The sequence below is a fragment of the Vanellus vanellus genome (assembly GCF_965231255.1).
Source record: "Vanellus vanellus genome assembly, chromosome: 17".
NCBI classification, from domain to species: Eukaryota; Metazoa; Chordata; class Aves; order Charadriiformes; family Charadriidae; genus Vanellus; species Vanellus vanellus.
Genome location: NC_138922.1, coordinates 12,316,960 through 12,340,626, shown reverse-complemented (window position 1 = coordinate 12,340,626; position 23,667 = coordinate 12,316,960). Strand labels below are relative to the sequence as shown.

The 23,667-nt window shown below is 52.2% G+C and overlaps 1 protein-coding gene across 1 annotated transcript; it reads left to right on the top strand.

Moving 5' to 3' along the window:
- Positions 1 to 1,085: 1,085 nt before the first annotated feature.
- Positions 1,086 to 23,639, top strand: WIPI1 (WD repeat domain, phosphoinositide interacting 1). Its single transcript, XM_082492074.1, has 13 exons — positions 1,086 to 1,217; positions 2,596 to 2,678; positions 4,221 to 4,390; positions 7,963 to 8,059; positions 11,744 to 11,841; positions 12,895 to 12,987; positions 13,306 to 13,376; positions 14,266 to 14,373; positions 14,775 to 14,939; positions 15,125 to 15,232; positions 16,493 to 16,614; positions 17,359 to 17,459; positions 21,892 to 23,639. The coding sequence occupies exons 1-13, from the start codon at positions 1,147 to 1,149 to the stop codon at positions 21,937 to 21,939; spliced, it is 1,335 nt and encodes a 444-aa protein (XP_082348200.1). The 5' UTR covers positions 1,086 to 1,146; the 3' UTR covers positions 21,940 to 23,639.
- Positions 23,640 to 23,667: the final 28 nt, after the last annotated feature.

Below are 23,667 nucleotides of genomic sequence, written 5' to 3'. Positions count from 1 at the left end.
TTTTCTGTTTCATTTGGGGGTTTTATTAGAGCTTCCCACTAGGCCTTTATGAATAGAAGAAGTTTTCCCCCAAAACATGATGAATTTAAATATTATTCCCCTGCTGCCTTTGCAGTGTCGCTCATGTGCTCTGTGTCTGAGGGAAGGGACAATCTGCCGTCAGCCTCACTCCAAGCTAATGCTGTTTTGAAGCTGTGTTTTCATACTTCCTCCCTGAAAATCAATCATCTTCACAGTTGCAGGTCTTAAGCTCGGTAACAGGGGAATATTATGGACACTCAAAGGCCCACATGCTGCAAAGGGGGATTAATCTAGGCAGATATATGTGTCCACATGGAATCTGCCTCATTTAGATGGTATTGCACGTAGCTCTTTTTCCAAAAGTCCTGTGGTGCACATCAAGTGATCCGGGGCCAATGACTTCAGCACTCACATGAGGATTACTCATCTAATTAGGGGGTTTGCGGCCTCGGCCCCTGCGTTTCTGTGCACTGTTAATGTCATTGTACTGACTTCTGGAACATTTGTCATTTAGTGACAGGCTCTGGGGTTTGTTTTTCTTTGTACTTCCCCCAACAGATTTGACCCCGCAAGGTAGCAGCGGCATTAATCACCTGAACAAAGCTGTTCCGTGCACAAATGAAGTAAGTTCACAGCGTAAATTTTGTTTAAAAAAAAGGGAAAACTGAATGCTTCGAGGCACTATCCAGCCAAGGAGGCGAACAGGAGGGCTGTGTTGTTTTCCGGTCAGCGAGACAGCGACGTCATCACCAGTTTTGTGACGCCGCTCAAGCCTCTGTCGGCAGCGATGAGCCCCCCAGATGTGTTCCCCCTCCCAACAGCTGCCCAGTCTCGTCTGATGCAACCACAACATCACCACGTGGCCACGCACAGCTGTTCCCCGCCGCCAGCCAATAGCAGCCGGCTCCGCTCAGCCCGGAGGCGGGGCCGTCCCGCCTGCCCCTCTCTGATAGGTCGATCCGCCAGTCCATCTGCCAATGGGGCGGTCCGTCCGGCGGAGCGCGGGCCAATGGGAGGCGGCACCGCCCCTGGCCGCCGCCAGCGCCGCGGAGCGGGCCGGGGCCGGCGCGGGGGAGGCGCCGCCGCCGCGGGGGCCGGAGCGGGCCGAGCCGCCGCGCCCGCTCCATGGAGGCCGCGGCCGAGGCCCCGGGGGGGCCCGCGGCGCTCAGCTGCTTCTCCTACAACCAGGACTGCACGTAAGCGAGGCGGGAGCCGCGGGGCAGGGGGTTAAGGGGGGGGCGGGCGGCGGCCGGGTGGGGCCCGGCCCGGAGCGGGGCTGGTCTCGCAGCCCCCCACGGGGCATGACGGTTCGGAGCGGGGCTGGCCCTACAGGGGCGACCCCCGTGGGACACCCCGTCTTCGCCCGGGGTCCGGTGCCGGGCGGCCCTGGGCGAGGCTCTTGTCCCCACGGCCCAAAGCGCGCCGGCCCTGTGGGATCCCGCGGCCCCACAAGGCCCCGCTCCCCTCTCTGGGGGCTCCTGGCTCTCGGTAGACATCCTCACGTGCCCCCAGGTTCGGTCTCTGGGGCAGCAAATTCAGAGGAATCATCAGGAATCACTCAGCATTATTATTTTTTTTTTTGGATGGTCGGAGAAGTGACTTGCTCCCAGGGCTTTGTCTGCTGGGCCTGTGCTGTGGCCACTGTGTTGGTGGCGGAGTTGCCCAGGGCTCTGTGCTGAGAGCCCTGCCCAGGCTCTGGGTGAGCAGCCTGTGCTCAAGTGTGGCCCCACCACCACCTCAAGACAGAAGGTTTCCCCGGAGCCTCTCACCCTTGCTAACCTGTGGTTTACCTGCTTCAAAGCCCAATATTTAAGAACCATTTCCAAGCGGGACAACAAACATCCTGAAGCGGTGAACCGGTGTGTGTGTGGCAGTCGTAGCCCAGAGCCAAGATCAGCCCAGATCATGGGGTACGAGATAAGAATCACAGATAGCAGCCTCACACCTGGAAATATCGTTTCCTTTGCAGCACTGCTTTGCATTTGCTGTGTCTAAACAAAGAGTGCTTTGATGGGTGGCGATGTGCTGCTGACGGGAACCTGCTGGTCACCACCGCCAGTGCAAACGCTGTGTGTTGGTATTCAGGCCAGCTGCTGATTTAAGTCCTAGATGTTGCTGCTTACTATATCTGGAACTGAGCAGAGCCGACGCTTGGCGTGACTTGCTGCCATCAGCAGCTAGAGCAAAGCTTCCACAGCCCTCACAAGTCAGTGTAAATGGATCAGCTCCTGGCTTAGGAAGAAGCTCCCTTTTATGAACAAAAGGTCCTGTCTGCAGCTTCCCAGGTAGAGATATGCCTGTTTGTTCCTCCAGCAGCCACAGGAACATATGAATAGATGATAGCTTGCTCTCTCACAGAGATACTTGCTTTCTGTAGGCTGTGATAGCCTCAGATGGAAAGCAGGGTTCTTGGGTTTGTTACTTTAAATGCTTTAGGTTGAGAGTGGAAATTGCAGCTGTGTCTTCACAGATCACTATACCAGGAACTACCCATTTTCCCTACCTGCAGGGACTCTTCCTATCACCTGGAGGCCTTAAAATCTGAACTAGCAGGTTTTTGTCTTGTCTTTGTAGCTCCCTGGCCATTGGAACCACAACTGGATACAGACTCTTCTCCTTAAGTTCTGTGGAGCAACTGGACCAGGTCCACGAAAGCAGTAAGTCTCCTGTTTCACTGCAGTGGAACATTGGCCAACAGACTTTACCTGTATTACTGCACTCCAGTCTGCCTTGAGGGGGTGATACTGCTCACTGCTGTTGCAGAGGTGGCATCTGTTTCTGCTGTACCCATATCAGGAGAGGAACAGCTCTGGTTATGCAGCAGCTTTTAGAGTGAGCTACAGCCTTGAAGAAGCTTCTGAACTGTCAGCGGTACTTTAACAAAGTTGAAGGACTCCCACAAGTTTCGAGTCCAGCTTCTTTTTCACTGCTGTCAGTCTGACAGCAGCAGTTTGTCCTGCAAACCAACATTCAGAGGTAGTTTACCACTAGCATGTTTCAGATATGCAGACAGGAGACTGCAGACTCCCAGCACCGATGCTGAATAAGTTGCAGGCTTTTAGTCCAATGTGGTATTTACAAGCAAGATGTTTTTAATAGGTTTCCCATGCTGTCATTCACAGCAGACTTTCGGTTATTAGCTGTGCTCGGAGCAGTGTGCAAGGTACTTAACAGCCCAAAACAAGTCAGGTCTCATGGAGCATGTACTGTAGTCTGGGTTCAGGCCATGGCCAGAAGTGTTTCAGCTGAGATCCACTAAAGATATACCTCACATACTCTCTCCACTGGCTATAGAAGGACCCTTAGCAACCAGACATAGCTGCATTATTTGGAACAAGGTCCAGGCTCCTTTCCTTTTTGCCTCACAGGGTAACTGAGCTGCTATACAGCAGCAAGCCATAGACTTATATTAAAGAGTTTTTAGGAGTTTGGATTGCCCCCAGAGTCAGGCCAAAGGGAAACCGGTTCCTGATGGTGACATGCTTAGGGTGATGGGCTGAGACACAAGCTGTGGAACAGTCCTTGTACCTCCAATACAGCACAGCCCAAGCACTGAGCACCGTTCAGAGCTACTGACACTAGAAGTCATAGTCCCTGGTGATGTCCACCAGGACCATTGTAATGCCTTCTCAACACAAGAGGAGTCATCCCAAACATGGTCTCTTGCAAGACATCACACCACTGCCCACCACAGCCACGCTAGAACTCTCTAGAGATCACAGCCCCAGTGACAGGGAGAGCTTAAACAGGTCAGCCTTCCCTAAGGAGGCTGGGAGAAATCAGACGCCATGCAGAATAAACAGTGAGTTTCACACAGCTTGTTCCTTAACTCAATAAGTTCTAGTTTATTCACTCTCTCCAGGAAAACCCCTGACCAAGCTGGGTGAGCTCCTCCTTTTTATATCTCCTTCAAAGTATTAACTACAGCTGGAGAGCCATGCCCAGGAGAGGCACAACAGCACTGTCAAAGGGGGCTGGCTTAAATTCTGCCCTCAGGGGAAAGTTCATTAACCCCTTCCTGCTCTGACCTAAATGCTTTGTGCCAGTTATGAGAAATTTTTAACAAAAGCGGATGTTGAACACCTTAGCGCTGAGCATTCCAACCTGATTCCCTCTTGAGTTGAGTCTTCCTTGTTGCTGCAGTCAAACCAACCGTAAGCCAAGCTAAAGACTCTGCCTTGCTTTCCTTCTGTGCCCAGATGAAATCCCAGATGTTTACATCGTGGAGCGTCTGTTCTCCAGCAGCCTTGTGGTTGTGGTCAGTCATGCCAAGCCACAGCAAATGAATGTCTACCACTTCAAGAAAGGGACAGAGATCTGCAACTATAGCTATTCCAGTAACATACTGTCCATCCGGCTGAACCGTCAGGTAGGAGGCTGGGGAAAGGGGTTAACCAGTTGTCCCACTCTGGCTCTTTGCTGGTGTTGACTTTCCAGCTGGGCCCCTGCTGCCTAGCAGAGCTGTGGTAGCCCGGGTAGGTTTGCACAGAGACTGTGAAGTGGGACATGAGGGGCAGGTACCTGTCCTCCCCTACCGGCTCCACTTCAGGCTTGGTGACCTCTGACAGAGGAGCAGGATGGTTGTGGATATCATCTGCCGCAACTGTTTGCTTCAGTAAAATGAAGCTAAGTCCTTTTCTTCATAGCAGTTACACAAAGGCTTTTTGTTGTCTGCCTTCTTGCCTATTCAGCATGCAGCTCTGCCAAAAAAACACCTTTTCATCTTCCTCCCTCCCTTGGATTCCACATCCTGACTTCAGGCCCACCTCTGCCTTCTTGGTTGCAAATGAGACCTTCAAAGTTGGTAACAGAACCCAGGAGTAACTTGAACTCCGTGCATGAGGTGAAGGGCTGCTTCTCAAGTACTGCTAGCAGCCTTGTTTTATTTTTAAAGGTATAGAAAACACTCGGGCCGCTTAGAAGAAGGCTTTTAGAGTGTTATTTATTCTCTGAACTGACACAGCCTCATGCAGCCTTGAGCCCTTTTGGAGGATTTAAAATCCTCTTTTCTTTTTGTCCATAATTATTTTCAAAGTATATGCCGTAAGAAGCAGAGGACACTTTACAATGAAGAAATAAGCAGTCTGTGTAATTGTATATAATCAGCCTCTCCTCAGTTAGCAACAGTGAGTCCTGCAGTAAGGCTCTCCCATAAGGAAACTCTGGGTTGAGTTTCCAGTAAAGCCGTGTTTGACCAGAAGTTCCTGTACTACAATTAAATCTGTCCTAAATTGATTTTTTTCACTTAAACTTGCAATGGAGCTGGCAAAATAAGGACTTCCTTTGAATTGCAGATAGATGTATGCATATAAAAATAACCTGGGAGGTTCTGCTTAGCAGCTCTAGGAGATTAGTGTGAGAATAAAATAAGTTCAGGCTTTTCCCCATGTGCTGCTCTGGAAACTGCCTGAAGATGATGCATAGGCTGAGCTTTGCATCCATGTTCCTTGGCTGCTTCATGAGCTTGGGTTCAAATCCTGGTCTGAGCTGATCCTCCAGCCGTAACACAGCCAAACATGGAGAGATTTGAAGATGCTACAGGTACTTGGGTAGACAGAAATCACTGTTTCGATCTATGTTCAACATTTAAACTGCTGGCAGTTGGGTTCTGCATGTGCTGTGACATTGGAACCTGGGCTTCTGTATAAAAGCTGTACTTCATTAAAAGCCTATAGGAGACCAAATCCCATACAACGTGTTAACACAGGAAAATGGTGGCAAAGAAAACAGGAACGGGTCTCAGACAAATGGTGCATGTTTAGATTTGATCTCTCTCTGAAAAAGTCCTCATTGTGCAATCGAGTGAGTCTCTCGGTGGTTATTGTTGATCCATGGGAATTCTTTGTTCCGAGCTCCACCGTAACTCTCAAGTGTGTTACGGTAGATCATGATTTGTCTCAAAGTGGGGAATAAGGCTGTGCTGTGGGACTGGTGAGAAGCTCTCCCACAGTCCCCCTGGGTTTTCATTCACTGCTGAAACCCTGCTGAGCTCTTGGAGAGGTTTCATACTTTTCCCTGGCTGTGTTCATACCCAGCACGTTTAAATCCTTGACACACAACTCGGCTATCTAACCTGGTTCGTGTCAAACTGAAGTACTAGAGAAGAATACTGGTAAGCAGTAACATTTTGTACAAGACGCAGTGCCTTGTGTAGCCATCACAACGCCAGGCACCTTCTCTGAGACTCCGTCTGTTTGCATAGTGGGGGTAAAACCCATTCCTCATCTCAGCGGGGTTTGCACTGATGTTGGCATGGGCTCCAGGGCTGCATGGAGGGCCGGAGGCAGAGAACCAGCCCTCTCCGACTCCTGGTGAGCTTGTCCAGGCCTCCTTCGCCTGTTCACCTCCCACCCCCCTCACTTTCCTGGATTTTGTCCCCGTCGGTGCCAGCATCTCTTGCTGCAGCTCTGGCTGTTGCTTTGCCGTCATTTGGAAACCTCCACTTCACCTGTACATCAATAGCAGTGTGTTTTGCAGTTCTGGGAAAGCACATGGTGGCTTTGCCGAAATCAGCTGTATAAATATTACTCTGACTGTCTCTGCTAGCAAGTTGATGGTTGTTGCTGTAGAAAAGGCAAAGTCTTCCTGGAAATGCAAAATGGCTCTGACACAGCCCCAGATGCTGTGGTTAGCAGGAATAGAAGCGGGAAAGAGTTTGATCTGAGAGTTATGGTGGAGCAAGGCAAAGGTTTTCTAATGTGGGTGTTTCAAGTTAGTGACTAAGCTCCACATTTAGATACTAAATAAGTGGCCTTATTTTTAAAGAGGTGGAGGCTTCCTGTACATGGATTCGGGTGCTCCAACTTCAGGAGTATGGACGGAGTCTGGCCTTACATTTTTATTGGGAGGTTTTCAGTGCTTCTGGACACTTGGCACTAATGTAGGTGGAACTGTGCGCTCGCTGGACTTAGAAAGCGTAACTCTTCAGCCAGATCCAAAGACTGGTCCCAAAAAAAGACTCTGTGCAAAATGCCTCTGTGGTAATGCATAGAGATGTGGACCAAGCTGAGACACAAAACTGGTCACGGAGATGGCGGCCCAGTGCTAAGGTTACAGCGTTAGCCTTCCTTTTTCCTTTCTGCCTTTCTTCCCCATCACTCGGCAGCTCCTCTCTTAGGACCTGCCTCTTAGCTGGGTGGGTGGGTGTTCCTGATGAGTTTAGTGGAAGAGGTACAAGCACACGAACTTGGAAATACCCTACCCATCTGCCAAGGTGGTGTAAATACTCGGTGTGAAACACTAACCACTGTGACTGTGCCTGAACAAATGTTTCCTGGCCCAGTTTTTATGCAATTCTGCTGCACAACTCAGGGCACGTAAAGTGGAATCTTGTCTGCTGATGGCGAATGGTAAAAGAAATCTTAATTTGCTGAACAGATGCATTAGGTTTAGCAGCAGTGGGAGGCCCATCACCTAAGTGTTCGCTCCCAAATCAGGAAAAAGTCAGGGCAAGGGGCACGTAGTCCCATCTGTAGGCATACTGGCAAGCAAGGTTGGCAGCCTCTCTGCTGCCTGGGCTTTATGATCAAAAAGTAATTTGCTATGAAAAAAACTGCAAAGAGAAGTTGAGGTAGGAATGGATGGCAATCAAGGCACCATGGCTCGGGTATAACCCTGGTGTGCCTTCTGTTCCCAGGGTCTGGGGATGTGGAAGATCAGCTCTTAGAGTAGCAGAGAAGTCATGATGTTTTAGCTGCTTTCTAAAGCAAGACCAGATGCAGGCAGCTCTCAAAAGCAGAGTCATACAAAATCAAAGGTTGTCCAGTGAGAGGGGATGGAGAAGCAGAAGAGACCACGTTTCTGTTACATTTCAGCATGTGAGAAACTCCTGTTGAGTTTTTCTGACAGTGAAGATTTGGGTGTGCGAACTGTGGGAGCAGCAGACAGAGGCACCGTGCCCGTGCTGGTGAGGTTCTGTGCATGTCCCTTGTGTCCTTGCAGAGGCTGGTTGTTTGCCTGGAGGAGTCAATTTACATCCATAACATTAAGGACATGAAGCTTTTGAAGACTATTTTGGATACGCCTCCAAACACAACAGGTAAGCATGGGAGAACTGTGTGAAAGGGAGAGATGAGCTCTGCAGGAGCTTTGTAAAGCCACAACACAACACTCATGTTAGAATTTAAACCAGCCTGGGGGTTGTGTATCCTGATTCAACACCGGGGAGCCAGAAATGCATGGAGGTAGTCAGTTGGGCTTGAGAGAGGAGAAACCCTGCTCTGTCCTGAGCAAATGCATCAAAGGAGAGCAGAAATGGTCAGCATGGTTTGACTTCACCTCCCAGGTTCGGTGCCTTCCTGTTCTCGCGTGGGATGTCTGTGCAGCTCACAGCTTCCCGCAGTGTGCCTTTATTCTCTTTCACAAGCGGAAGGCTGTAAGACAGGCCAGGACCGCAAGTTTTCCTCCACATATAGGACAGCTTGAAACTCTCCCTCCGGGGCTGCTTTGCCCTTCCTTCACCGTGCTCTGCGTCAGAGAGTCCAGCGGCATTTTTGCTCTCCGGACAAAGGAGCCCTGCTTCCCCGCGCTGCCGGCATGAGTCAGCTCTGCAGCGTCACGCCATGCTGCAGAGCTCGGCACTCCCTGCAGACCTGCGGTTAACCCAGGTTCTCTTTTGGCCACGGACATGCACTGCTCCGCTAAGGTAGAAAGCTCCTGTGATTACTTACGGGCTTGGGGTCAGCTCCCAAAGTGATTAGCACTGTGAAGATCACCCGGGGCAGAAAACGCAGCCAGGCACAGCACTAATTCCCTGCCAGGGAGTTCCCAGGAGCCCAGGCTGCCACCTGATATTATTCCATATACGCTGCAAACCCAAGGGGCAGGGCAGGTGGTTGCAGAACAGATCCTCTCTGTGCAGCATAGGGTGAATCCGGCTTTCCTGCTCATGGGAGAGGAGCTATTTTTAGCCACGGATAGGGAAACTTGGCCGAGCGCCTGCAGCAGCGCTGCTGTGCGTTGCTGTGATATCCCGGTCGGTCGCAGGCTGCAGCATCGTTTCACGGGTGGTTGATCGGGAAGTTGCTGATGTGCTCGCGCCTGGCTTCTGGGCTTTCAAGGGACGCTTTTCCGGTGGCTCCCCTGACCTACTTCAGGTCTCAACAGATGGCCTCTCCATGTGGATTAAACATACTAAATACTGCAAATATAATTAAAGTTTAAAACCTTCCCGAGAAAGCCCAGCAGCAGCAGGAAGGGCAGGGATACCCAGGCCTGAAGCTGTTCTGCAGTAGGGCTGAATGATCAGGTCATGGTTTAAGAGCAACAGCAATCAGCACTCACCAGGACAGGGACTAGGCTGCTGTGGATCACAGGACTTCATACGGGCTTAATTTTTTAAAACCCTTTTATCGCAGCAGCTGTCATTGAAATGAGCTGAGTGACAAATGCTGTGCCACGCGGGCTCCCTTTGTCCGCGAACCATCTGCTTTGGTCCCAAGCCTGACCTCGAGGACAGTGTGTCCAGGAGGCTGAGGCAGTATAGCCTCACCGCTCTTTGGATACCCACTCTGAAAAGGGTTATCTGTGCTGATGGGGTGAAGGATCACACAGGGAAGTGCGCACCATGGGCATGGTAACACCAGCATGGTGAGGACTGAGATTTGCTGCACACCCACTGGCCGGTCTCAGTGAGATCCCTGGCTGTTCCTGGCCAGGACCTGGCTCCCAGTCCAGCCTCCTCCACGCGGGAGAGGAAAATGGCTTCAGCGGGTGAGCCTGTTGTTTTTCATGTGTGCTCAAGCATGTTTTTCACGTGGCTCATGTCAGGGGCAGGATCTGCACTGAGGGGGTTGCAGTGCTTACGCTGACATGAGTGCCACGAGGGCACATCTCGGGGATGATTGCAGCTTTGGAAACCACCTCATGTGGCTCCCCCCAAGCCCCAGATCCGCCTGGACCTGCTGGCTTGGGGGCAAGGCCAGGCTTCTTGGATGCAATAGCTTTTTTCCATGCTGCTTGAGGAAGCCACCTTCGACGTGACATTCCCAGAGGTGCTACCCTGAGCAGCACCAGCCTGCCTCCTCCCTCCTGAGCCCACCACTGCACACACCAACCCTCGGCGGGGCTGTGGGGCTGCCAAGAGCAGAGGAGCATCTTCAAAGGCTGCCCGTGTCCCTTGTGATCCTTGTTCTTTGTGCGTCCCTGAGGTCAGCCCAGTACACTCACATCTGTGTTTTCCCCTGGCCTGGTTTCCCGTCCGCCTCTCCCAGCCAGGCGCGGAGCAGAGGGAGCGGGTGACTCACACCAGCCGCTCAGAGCTTGCTTTGTTTAGCTCGAGCTTTCTCTAGATCCTCCACTGAGAGAAAGGGCTGCGCCGATCCCCCCGTGCTGCCTGGGCTGGGGCAAGACCATCCTGAAAAGGCACCCTTGCTCATCACGAGCAAAGGCTCTGGGCTATCACTGCCTTCCTCCTATCCCTCCCTCTTGAGGTGCCTTTGAATTGCCAACACTTTGCTGCTGCTGTGCCTCTTCTCTTCGGTGCGTGCGCCATCCCTGGCATGATGTAAATGCCTCTGATTGACAGGGAGTGGATTCCCGGGGCCCCTGGCTGATCCTGCAGCTCCTGGCTCTGCCGCGGTCTCTTTGTTTAGTTATAAACAATGACCTAAAATGAGAGCTTCAGCCGATCTTTCCCCCCTGCTGGGCCCGGGCCAGGGCCGTGTCCTGACATGACGGGTTGCGTGGCATGTGTGCGCACGTCCGTGCGTATACGTGCACGCGTGCGGGCGTCCTGTTTGGGGAGTCTGGCAGCATCCCCAACAGCCTTTAACCCCATGGCTTCCTCCGCATGGGGGACTAGCTGGGACCCCCTGGCGGGGGCCAGGAAGCTCAGGTCATACTGAAGCCTTCAGTTGGATTTGGGAGGACTGTGAGCACATAGATGTAGTGCAGGAGGCGAGTGAGACCCATTTCTGTATGTGGCAGGATTCACCCGGATGGGTCCTCAGCCAATGGCAGAAATGAGAGGCAGGAAGAGATGCTCTTTTCCGAGGTCACCTGGGGGACAGGCGGATGGAAACATCCATCCATCCCTGTCTCATCACGTAATTCCTGCTCAGATGCTCATGTTGGCATAAAACCAGATGTCTATTATGGGGAAGAATTCCCCCTGCGGTTAAAATTTAGCTAGGTTCAAGCCGGAAACTCCCTGCACAACTGTGGCATTTCCTTTGTCTTCCTCTGCTTCCCTTTTCCATTCAGAGAAAAAGGAAACGGCACTGCCCAGCCCCACAGCCGCTGCCTTGCTGTGCCAGCCTTCACGTGCCAGACTTCATACCAGGGCTGTGTCCGTGCTGTGCTGCTCATCTGAGCTTCTCACCCAGCACCTACACCCTACGCACATCTGGAGGTGCCCAGATGTGCCTGGACAGGAGTCCCATTAGCCCTGAGACCCAGATGTCCCTTGCTGTGTTTCATGTGCCTTCTCAAAGGGGATGATTAGGGGGGGTGAAGCCAAGAGTGTGCCCCAAAGCAGGACCTGGGCTCCTCCTGAGCAGGGTTTGGGGAGGATGGTGGCTGGGAGAAGGGAGCCATACTGTCCCAGACCAGCAGGTGTCCCCACGGCCGAGGCATTGCCAGCACACAGCCGGCGTGCGCCCAGTGCCGGACACTGCCCCAAAATGAGACAGAGCCTGAACCCCCTGTGGTGTCCATGGCTGCGTTTCTGCTTTCTGTCCCCCACCAGCAAACAACCTCAGCTGCGTCCTTCTTGCCTTGCCAGGTCTGTGCGCACTCTCGATCAACCACGCCAACTCCTACTTGGCTTATCCCGGCAGTGCGACCAGCGGAGAGATAGCGCTTTACGACGGAAATACTTTGGTAAGTGCGAAGCTTGCCCGTTTGGATACCGGCAGGGACTGAAAACAAACAGAACCACAGCAAAGCCAACAGGGCCTTTGGGAAGGATGAATAAATACACTCCACCGAGCTAGACTGTGAGGGAATTGCCCGGGGCAGGCATGTTCCCCATCCCCCTTGCTTGGACGCCATGTGAAGCAGACGGCCTCTTTGAGGTCAGGACATCCATCTCCCTGTATGGGATATTAAGGGAAACGTGACCCATTACCCCACAGCCCGAGGGCCGCTGCCAGGCTGACACAGGGGTTCCTATAGGGGGATCCTATAGGGGCTTCAGCAGCGTATTCCATGGGATTGATGTGACCAGGGTAGCTCAGGGCGGGTTGGAGCTGCTCCAGGCGCAGGGCAGGACTGGGAGCAGCTGCTTTGCCCGTGTCGCAGGCTGGAAGGGATGCCGGACCCGAAGTCACGGAGAGGGTGAGGTGTCCAAAGCCCCATCAGGAAATCTGTCCCTGGCTGGAAGCAGGGTCATGATTATCTGCTGTTTATGCCAGGGCTTTGGATTACATAAGGCTGTCGCTCTGTACGTGCAGCGGGAGCTGAGGATCTGCAGCAGGGGAGGAGCAGAGCACAAGGGGAAAACACGCTGCTGCTGTGAGAGGTACTAGCGAGGGCCTGGGCTCCCTGCAGGCATCAGGGTGGTGTCGCTGCAGCAGGATTTGCCGTACAGCCGAGCGAATTGCAGGGAGGCCAGCTCTGTCTCGGCACAAAGAAATGCCAGGCTTCAGAGGTGGCGCAGTCGCAGTCCCGCAGCCTGGAGAGGTGGGGGGGCTGAGCACCTCTGCCCCTGAAATGAGCTTTCTGTAATCACAGTGGCCATAGTAGGTGGGGAGTGAGCTCAAGGCAGGGCCAAGATAAATGCTGAGGATGTTGAAGGGATACCGTAAGTGCGATATGATCCCATCAATCCATATTGGCAGGCCTGGATAGGGTGCAAGGTAGGGAACACCCTGCCCTTACGCAGTCCGAGGCACAACGTGTCTCTTTGCACTCACATCACCTTCTGCCCTACAGAAAACAGCCTGCGTGATTCCTGCCCATGACGGGCCTCTGGCTGCTCTCGCCTTCAACTCCACCGGCTCGAAGTTGGCAAGTGCTTCTGAAAAAGTGAGTGAGCGCTGCTGCGAGCGCCCTGCCTGCTGCCTGCGCTCTCTTCCCGCGGCTGGCAGGGGAGTCCCAGCCAGTTTGGCTGCCTGGAGCATGGAGAGCAGGACCTCTGAGCTGCCCCTTCTTAAACACAGCCAACAGAGGAGGGGCGCTGAAAGGACTCTGACTTGTAAGAGGCCAGTGTATCGGGTTCAGATTGACCCTGGCTGGCAAACAGGAGGGGCCTTTGCACATCCTGAGTTTCCTGGGTGTGTCAGAGAAAGGGCTCGCGCTCTTTGCCCTGCTCCTGCCTGATCTTTCCATTTGCATTTTGTGCAGGGCACAGTCATTCGTGTGTTTTCCATTCCTGGTGGGCAAAAGCTCTATGAATTCCGTCGAGGGATGAAAAGGTCAGTCCGTTCTTCTGTTGGTGACAAGTACACAGAGGGCTCCCGGAGCAGAAATGTAAACACAGGGACAGGGCAACATCAGATCCTGGTGGCTTTGGCATCTTTTGCAGAAAGAAAATGAGAGCAAGCGTATCAGATAGAAATGTCATTGTGCCAGACAGCCACGCTGCGCCCAGCTGCCTCCGGCAAGTTTAGTGATTCAATTCAGTGTGCCGCAGAACAGGGCGATTGCAGAGGTAGATTCTGTCCATTTACTCTGTCCGTTCTTGTTTCTTACTTGAAATAATGAAGTCCCCAAAGTTATCGGCTCAACTATTGCGCTCTCAAAGGAGGTGTTCTGAAGCTACTGAGTCATTTGCACAGAGCCCAAGTCTCGATGGTGGAGATGGGCTGCTGTGGCTCTTCTGCAGGCTCCCTCAAATGTTTTCAGTAGATCTTTTCCTGACTTTTTCCCCTTCCCCATCCCTGACCTGCCTGTGATTTTACACCAACTTCTGCGAGTACAAAAACTGCCGTGACCGAGACACCCATCCCTGCCGAGCCTGCGCAGGAAGAGATGCCGCATGTATCCAGCTACCCAGAGCTTTGGATATCTTCCCTGGCCTTTGCAGTACCAGAAGCTTTAGCTGCTGTGGCAAGGCTGGCACAGATGTTCGCTCCACAGACAGCTCTGTGAGCAAGGATATTTCCACCTCTCTGGCTGTTTGTCACTAACTTAAGGCTATCCCCATCTGTGCTGAGCAAAGGGATTAGGGAAATGCTAGTCAGCCAGCCCACAGGCTCGGCAGCAGCCAGGCAGGGTGCTCCTCAACTTATGTGAGCAAAACTTAGCAGTTCCCCTTGAATTGTATGCCATGAAGTGACCAGTCCTGTCTTCGCTTGGTCCTAGGTATGTGAACATCAGCTCCCTGGTGTTCAGCATGGATTCCCAGTTCCTCTGTGCTTCTAGCAACACGGAGACCGTGCACATCTTTAAACTGGAGCATCTCACTGACAGGTGAGGGAGTTAGCCTGGGTTAACCTGCCTGCCCCGGGGGTGTCTCTGCTTCAGACGTCTGCCTTTACGCAGCTGGCCTCCATTTCCTCGCCACGTACTCTCCATGAGCAATACCAGCTGCAAACCGCCTCTTTGGCTTTGTGTCCTGCGGGATTCACTCCTTGGAAAAACTACACACTGCATCCCTGCTGCCAGCCTCTCCAGGCCTGCTCTGGGTTCACTAGCTGCCACTGTCCCCTGCCTCCTCCCTGTGTGTCCAGCTAGACTGGTGCACAATATGTGCAGGTGCCCCAGAGAAAGCCTTTGCATATCTGAGATCAGGATCGTTTTGGCTGTTCCTCATCTGTTTTGTCACGGCTGATTGTGGGAGCCCCACTGAAGCTGCTTTGTGACCCCCTCAGCCGGCCAGAAGAGCCTCCAACCTGGAGTGGTTACATGGGAAAGATGTTCCAGGCTGCTACCAACTACCTCCCTGCTCAGGTATCAGGCATGATGAACCAGGATCGAGCCTTTGCCACTGTCCGCCTGAACATCTCCGGACAAAGGAACATCTGCGCCCTTTCCACGTACGTATTGACATCTGCATCCCCTCTGCCACACCAGCCTGTGAGCAGACACAACTATCTCTGCAGCACACCACCGCTGTGGCTTCTTATCTTGCAGCCGTGCCTGCAGAGCACGCAGCGCGGGTGCGTGCTGTATCTGTGTGCGAGTGCAGATGTGTTTGGACTCATGATGCTTTTCTCACCAGGATTCAGAAGCTGCCTCGACTGTTGGTTACTACGTCAGATGGACATCTCTATATCTATAACTTGGACCCGCAAGATGGAGGGGAGTGTGTCTTAATTAAGAAACACAGGTAACTATACCTCCAAACATGTCTGATACAGAGGCTGATCTTTTTAAAAATTAAGGGGAATTTCACTTGAAAGCACAAAATGGAGCTGTAGGAGCAAGAACATTAGAACTGACTTTGTGATTTTAGCTGCCTGATCCGACAGACGTGGGTGGGAACCACATCAGCAGGCAGGGACGTGGGGCTTCTTGCAGGAGAAACCAGAGACATCTCCCATCCCTAGACACTTGTGGGACGTCTCAGCTTAGACAGCAGAGGTGGGCAGGCTGTGCCTTAGGAGATGCCTCCAGCAGCAGAGCACTGACCACCATGGTGGCAGGAGAGCAGAGCACCTTCTCCAGGCATGAGTGGGTGCTGGAGAGCTGACTTTGGGGGTGGGATGGTGTGGAGCAATGCTGGGAGCTTCCGTAAACAAAAACCCGCACAGATGCACTCCTGCGGGCATGCACTGCCAAAGCAGAGTCTTCTGTGCCGCTGTTCAGTTTGTGTGCAAATTTGATTAAGCACGTAGCTCTCCCCTCCCCCCTCCCCACCCCCAGATGTGGGCTACTTGGCTCCAGATGTGAAGCCTGTGGGGTGGGGTGCGATGTAACATGTGCTCGAAGCCGGGAGGTGGCTGCCAGCCAGGAAAATGCCAACAGTTTTTTGAAAAGCCACAAAACAACGGCACTTCAAAGCTGCGCTGTCCAGCGTGCTCCGGCCGCCTTCAGACACCGCTGCCGCCCGCCCGCTCCCGGCCCAAAGCAGCCGTCCAGAGCTGGCGGGCCAGCTTCGTATGTGGGTTCCTCTTAGCATCAGAGGACTGAAAAGGGCCCTTGGGTCATGAGTTATGTTACATCATACTATATCTCTGCTCAAACGCCATCCTAAACTAGCCAGGGCTGCTTTTCCCATCTAGTCCGCTCCTGTTGGAAGCCCTTTGGAGCCCCCTCTGTGATTAGAAACACTGTTTGCTTTTGTAACCTAAAGCTTTTGTGGTCAATCTGTTCCCTTCTATTCTCATGCCAGCATTGTCCTCTAGCCGAAGTAGTGCTTTCCCTATCTTCTGCTCCCCCCCGCCCCCACCGCTTTACTTGTAGAGCACAATGCTCTCCTCCTCTGCAGCGCTGCTGGGGCTGCAGGCAGTGCCTGTATGCGGTGATGCAGATGGGTGATGTGCTTCAAGGAGACGTGGATGCATGTGCTTGTCTTAGCCGGTGCTGGGGGAGGAATGGTGAGGATCAGAACTAACTCTTCTCCTCTCTCTTGCTCCTGCACAATTAGTCTGCTTGGCTCAGGAAAGATGGAGGAGAACAAAGAAAATGACCTTCGGCCTCCATTACCTCAATCTTATGCAGCAACTGTAGCCAGACAAAGTACGGTGCCTTCGACTTCGACCATGCCAGGTAAGCATCGCATCTGCCCCTCCTCCGGCAGAAGCAAGAAAGCCACCTGGGGCAAAGTGGAGTCTCCCAGCTTCCAAGGGTTCAACCAGAAACACCACTTGTGCAATTAGACTGGGGCAGCAGGACTCCTTAGGGCTCACCCAGTTCATCCCCTGCCCACAAAACAGGCCAGGCTTTTGCTCTGGACCCCTTCCCAGTGCTTCTCCTCCTTGTGCAGAGCTGCACCACAAACGAGCTCACCAGCAGTAACCACATCCGAGCTTCACAGTTTGTCACGCAGCAGCTGCTGCCAGGCTGGTTTCCAGGAGTTGAAACTGTGGGCGTAGAAGTCAGATCTCACTATTTTAGTGGCAAGATCGCTACAGATTCTCCCAAGCCTATTACACCTTGTCCTAATGAAACTTGCACTGAATTGTTGCAGGAGAAGACTGGGTGACTATCTCATTATATTCCTGAGTCTAAAGGTCCACAAACAGATGTGGATATTATTCTGAAATCGGTGCTTACATTCGTGGTGGGAGGAGGAGGAAAGCTTCTGCCACAGGAGTTACCCATGTAGTCCATTCCCTAATCAGTCATGTCAGCGGAGATAACCTTTCTTTTCCGCAGTCCCTCAGAGCGCTGCAAAAAGCCCAAGAAAGCAGCTTTGTGCTAAAAAGGTGATAAAATAATGTCTTTGCTGTTTGTTTCCAGCCTCCTTCCATCCATTTATCTCTGTAACGTTTTGTATTTTCACTTGGACAGGTTATTCAGAGGACGGTGGTGCCCTGCGAGGAGAGGTTATCCCAGAGCATGAGTTTGCAACTGGACCAGTGTGTCTTGATGACGAGAATGAGTTTCCTCCTGTGAGCATTCGGGACCCCTAAAACTGCAATTCGGCCCTCATGCTAAGAAGAAAGTATTAACCTCTGACAGAAGAGATACTGTTGCCCCCACCTAGTCCCTGCTCACTGTGAAGCCTAAAATAACTAATTAAGTTATAGGGACAGTGCCGGGAAAAGTGCACCCCCACTAAATGGCAGCTAGGGATGGGGCAAAGGTGATCAAACCTGCTAATTAGAGACAGATCTGAACAAACTTGTTGAATGAAGTGCAGATGCAGAATGACATTCAGATCCAGATCTGACCTTTGTGCCTTGCGCAGATTTCTAGTATTACCAAGAATAGCTTTAATTTGAACAATACCATCCTTTAGAAATAAAAACGTAGTACTCCCTGTTGCATTTACAGTCAGTTGTGTTAGCTTACGGAATGCACCTGGGACATACCTGAATCTCACCAGTCTCTTCGTTTCCAAGCTAACTGAATAGGAAACTCCTTTTCCAAGTACAAAGATGAAAGGCATAACAGAGTTTTAAACCTTTTTATGATTTTATATGGCACTTTCTCAGTTACTGTTGGAAGAAGATACTGGCTTTTTAAAGTCTAACTTAAGCCTGGCAGTGTCTCTCTGGCTCCTTTTCCTGTTACATGCGCTTTTATTATGTTAAGTATCTAACCCTTAAATGGACAGATGTTGGTACTGTGCTATGATCTGGTTGTAATCAGCGGTGTCTTCTTAATAGTAATGCGCTAATACAGCGGAATATTGTAATAGATTTCAGGCTGTAGACTTGGCAGACTTTTGAATCCCTTACTCCGTTTTTACATATCCTGCTGTTGGAGTTTTGCCAGAGAAGGAGGAAGTAAAAACCTTTATCGGGATCCCAGGATTTGTTCCGTATGCTGAGGCTGACCTCTGTGAGGCACTTTCCGATTAACTGATGCAAAGTGTTATTTAGATAAAAGGTGACTAGCTCATGACTCCCTTTGAAACACCACTGCCTAAATCCAACTCGAGTTGCATAAACCTTAGACCAATTCGCTTTTGTTACCTGTAACACAACCTGCTGCAAAACTGAGAACAAGAGTTTTCTAGTGGTCTTACTCCGTTACCCAAGAAGGGTATTTAAAATGTGTCCCTCCTCTGCAAAATCCTTTGCTTCCTTCTGCTGAACCTGCTCTTGAACATGTGGTTTGGGGACAAACAAATGCCAGCAAGCAGGAATCACGCTGCTCCTGAATGAGCCTTCCTGCTGGGACCATGCCCTATAAAAGCAGCCCCAAACCCCTGCTGTACGACAGCGGGCGCAGTATTAAATGAACTTTGATCTGTCAAAATCCTGTGCTGTAATGAACCTGCCAGAGCAACTTACGTGTGTAACGTTAGGGAGGAGGTGGTGTGGGAGGGAAGGCGCTTTCCAGAAATACTCCCTGATATGGTGGCTTAGCAATCAGAGGTTCCAGATAAAGTCTCTGCAGCTAGGACCCCGGGTTTGCCCCTCCGTTGCTCGTGGTAATGTGTTTTGCATCTGGTCTACCCGTTAGTGCGGCTCTGGCTCCCGCTGCGTTAGTGCCTACGGAGAGTTGGTTGGGATGTTTTGACGCTCGGAATTTCACTGTTTTTGCTCAGCACTGAGATGTTCGGTCTCAATGACGCGCCAAGGGGGGGGGGGGTTTCAGGCATCGGTCACTTCTGTGCGGAGAAGGAAGGAGAGAAAACCTGACCTTATCCAACAAAAATGTTTTGACAGCATTCTGCTTTGCGGAAACATGGGAAGGGTTTTGTTTGTTTTCCAGCGTGCAACAAAAAGACATTTAAAAACCTCAAAACTTGTGACAAAATGGAATATTCACCCGCAGCCCACGCCACGAGTATGGCTTTGAACTTAGACATACTTCTGGAGAAACAGCAGTGCTCAGACCCAGCAGTTCCTCTCCATTTTGAAACATCTCGCCTTCCCCTGACCTCAAGCAAGACTTCAGAGGCTCAGCTGTTAAAAGTGAGGAAAAGCAGCTTCAGTCTAACATAAAATCTGTTGCTGATTGTCAAAAACTTAAACAGAAGGAGGGACAGATCAGAGAAGAGATGAGAAGCCCGAGACGGGCTCATAAAAAGTGGCCTCGACAAGAGTGGATGTGGATGTTGCTACTGATTGTGCCAGGACTGCTGGAGGATCCTGCGGCAGGAGGTTAAACAGGTTCAGTTATGTCTCTCGCTCGCATCGGTGGGGTGGATCAAGTGCTTTCAGGTCCGCTGTTGCTCTTACGCAGGAAGGTCACGGGCGTTACTGAGACGGACAGCAGGCTAAAGCCTGAGGTGAGGAGAAGGTGCCGTGCTTGAGAGGAGGCTGCGCAAAGCCAGCTCTGGCTGCAGGTGGTTGTGGCGATTGCGGCTGTTTTCTGGTTACCTGCCCAAGCAGCTGCCACTTTTCTCTGGGTTTCTCAGTGTCGGTGAGGTTTCCAGTGGCGTTGGGAGCTGTTGGTGTGCGTGTGCTTCGGGCCAGGCAGGGCACCGCTCGGCCAGCTCCACTTTCGGGAGCCACCGTAGCGGCTCTCCTCACCAAGGCATGGTCAGAATAGTTTTTGGGTAGTGCCGTGAGGTTTGACAACAGAAATCCTACGGGATCAGCAAGCAAGATGGCCTGTGTGGACCTGAGCAATGCAACCAGGGGATCTTCTTCAAAATTCTGGGGTTCAGGTGATTTCTGCCAGCAGATTGCTCGGTGCTTTTCCAGGCATGTACGATCCGTCCTGCATTTGGCTGCACGCTGAAGTTTGCCAGCTTTGGGACCAGAGCTGATGTGACGGCTTTATCGGGAGAGCCATTTCATTAAGCCAGACTAGATCGCATACGGCGGTCAGCTCTTCAACGACAGCTTCCCAGCACCGACACACAGACAGTCTTTAGAAACATCTCTTTCACATCGATTTTTGGCTGCATCCAAAAATGTTTGGGCAGCCTGCCTGTGCTGCCAAAGGATGCTGCTGCCCGTGCGTGCCCGTGGCTCCTGCCTGCAGGAGGGTGCACAGGGTGGAATAAAGATTTCCCCCCCAGCAGTGAGCAGCAGCTCCCGCTCCTGCCTGCTCTCTGGAATGATGGGCCAGAGCAGGAGCTCCAGCAGCCCATGCACCACGGCCGCCCTCGACAGCACGACATCCCCATCCTAGCAGTGCCGCTGTCTGCAGGGGGGGAGAAATCAGTGCCCCAGCCTGGGGGTCCGCACACATCCCCACCGCTCCAAACCACGGAACTTAATATAAGCAACCAGGTTGCAGATGCATCTTTGGCTCCGCAGGACCAGTATTTGCCCGAGTCCATCCTCGCCGTTTGCTGGCTGGTGTCTCGCTCATTCTGTTGCCCAGATATGCGACACTAACGATTTTAAGTGATTTTTTTTTTTTTTTTTAACAGCTGGCTGTTAGCAGAGGAAAGGCCATAGATTTTACAGTGAAGCTCTACTAGTAATCATGTTTCACGGGGGATGAGCACGTTTGGCAGAGCCTGACTGGTCTCTTCTTCCTCATGGCAGCGCCTGCCCCGGTAGCTCCGATGGGCGTTTTGGGCAGCCGGGGCTTTCAGGATTAAGCCCAATTTATCAGTACGTTATCTGAGGTCCCTTGGGAAACGTGCAATGCAGTGCCAATGCTTGTGCCTCAAAACCTGGCAAGTGGCGGTCCCAAAGCCCATGGAGAGACAGATGCCGAGAGGAGGAGCTGGCATGGACCCTCCTGCAGCTGGGGCTGCGCGGATCACATCCACACCGCTGGGAGACGCAGGTCTGGCGAGGCTGGAGCCGGTAAAGGGGAGATGTGTGCCTTGGCTCATGGTTAGCATCCGCGGAGGCACCCGCCCCCACTGCTCTGCCCCAGCCCCGTACAGAAGTAGGTGCACACCTTCTCCCAGGGCCCCCAGCCTCGTCCCGCGGAACGAGTAGCTGATGTGAAGTGGTTCAGGGTCCTCGTTGCTGCCTGTTCTATGCGCCTGCTTTACTCTTTCACTCCAAGGTGTTGCTGATACTTGGGCTAGTAGGCTTCCCCTCACCTAATCCAGTCTAACCTACAGGGTTCCATCTGGAGGCCCCGGAGAGACACGGTGGTGCACGGCACGCACCGTTCCCCTCCCGCCATGCCGGGAGCTGAACTTTTTGGGAGGACATAGCGAGACAAATGGCCTTCAGCCCCAGTAATTGAAGTCCTACAAGCATGGCTGTGCACAGCCCAGTGACAGCTAGAGGCAAGACACACTTATCACCCAGCCAGATGGTTCCTGTTCCCAGGACTGTAAATTTGGGGAGGGGGAGAGTAAATAAATAAACCGCTCGCAAATCTGCCTTTGAATGGAAAGTAAAACACTGCAGGACATCCCTCCCCCTTCTCCTTCCATGTGCGTAAAACCAACTTGAAACACACCCTGTTGCTGGGAAAAGTAAGGCCGTTCTGTTTTGATTTTGGTAGATAATCTTGTGCCGTGGAGGTCAGCCGGGCAAAGCGAAGAGGTCATGATGAGAAGCAAACATCCGCGCTTAGGACAGCTGCTGGGAAGTGCTTTGGAAAAGCCAGGAATTTCGAAGAACAGATTTGTGAGTCCCCAAGACGAGAGAAAAAAAAAAAACAAAAACCTCCAAGGTGGGCCACTGCTTTTTCCTACGGTATGTTTAAGTGAATACCCGGCCCCGCTAGCCCCTTGTTTTAATTTGTGTCTGGGTGGGGTGTCAATGTACTGTATGCACATCGCTATATTTAACAAACTATATGTTAGAACCACAGTGTAAATGCTAATTTAAGCAGATTTTTATGTAACCAGAATTTTATATACCCGTTTGTCCCTTTTCTAATTTATGCTGGTTTATGTGTATAAATGTACTTATAGGAAGATATATTAAACTTATGTCTTTGTACAGTATATACATACTATTTTACCCAAGCAAAGTATTTTTGCAGTGATATTAGAGAAGATGCCATTTGCTATGTTTAAAGACAGAATAAAGTCACGGTCTCTCCCTGGCGACTCGCTGCCCGTGCTCCTGCTGTTCTTTGTGGGGCCCTAAAGATGTCAGTCTTGATTAAGTTTTACCAGTGGGAGCGTGGGTCTGGGGGGCTGCTGCGAGGACAGCTGCTTCCACCCGGCCCACCTGGCCGAGTTCACACAAGTCCACTTACGGCTTGTCCAAAGAAAGATCTCCGTGCCTAAATCGGGGTCCAAAATTGGTTCAGAAAACCCTCGCTCAGCTGCTGGGAAATCCCGGTGGTTTCTACGTTTCAGTTGCACCTTCGATTTTGCATTTGCAGCTCCCCAGGCCTTTGCATCTGCCCAGAAATGGCCCCGTAAGAGCGCTTTCGCCCCATCTGCCTCTCCGGCATCGCGCTGGGATCAACAGGAGCAGCCTCTCTGCTGGGAGGCATCGGGGCAGGGACCTCTCCTGACCTCCCTAAAAAAAAAGATGCAGTTACACCATTGGTGTTTCCATGCAGAGTTGATGCGGAGCAACTCCCCCATTTCGGCACTGCACACCTCTCCCCTGCACCTTCCCCGAAAAAAGCCTTTTCCCAACACTGGGACTTGGGTGGGTGTCTCGGGGCAATCCCTGAGCTGCGCTGCGGCAGCTGCGGACGAGCCGAGCATCCCGTCCCCGAGGAGGGCAGCGGTCAGGTCAGGGAGAGCCCGGGACCCTCTTTCTTTTGCAGACAGACGGCTCTTTAGCACAACCCCGATAATAAACCTCACTTGGCAGCCGGTGGGGCAGGTGCTCTGTTTCCCAGAGCACTCACCTCCTGCCAGCCAGGAATTTTCTCTCCGCAGCCACAAACTTCCAGGGTCTCGGCACCAGAAGGGGCAGAGAAGCAGTGCGCCCTGTCCTCCCCTGCCTTGTGCTCCCACCGGCCCACTCCTGTATGGTTTATTTTAGAGGAAAGCCAAGCAAATTTCCCAGAGGAATTGTCTCCCAAAGCCAGCTCTCACAGAAGGGAGTTTTAAGCCAAGACCTGGCTCTTTTTCAGGTAAAGAAGAGCCCTACAAAAAACCTCTCTCCTTCCACGTGCCCGGAGCCAGCAGGTACTGTAGTGCCCTGCTCTGCCGCAGTGACGGTCCTGCTCTGCAGCAAAAGGGACCCTCTGTGTGCCCACGCAGCCCCACAACGCACTCCCCTCCCTGCATCACCGCAGGGGACCGCAGCCTCCGTCCCTCTCCTCCACGGCCAACCTCCAGCCTGGAGCCAGCCCGCGCGTCGCTCC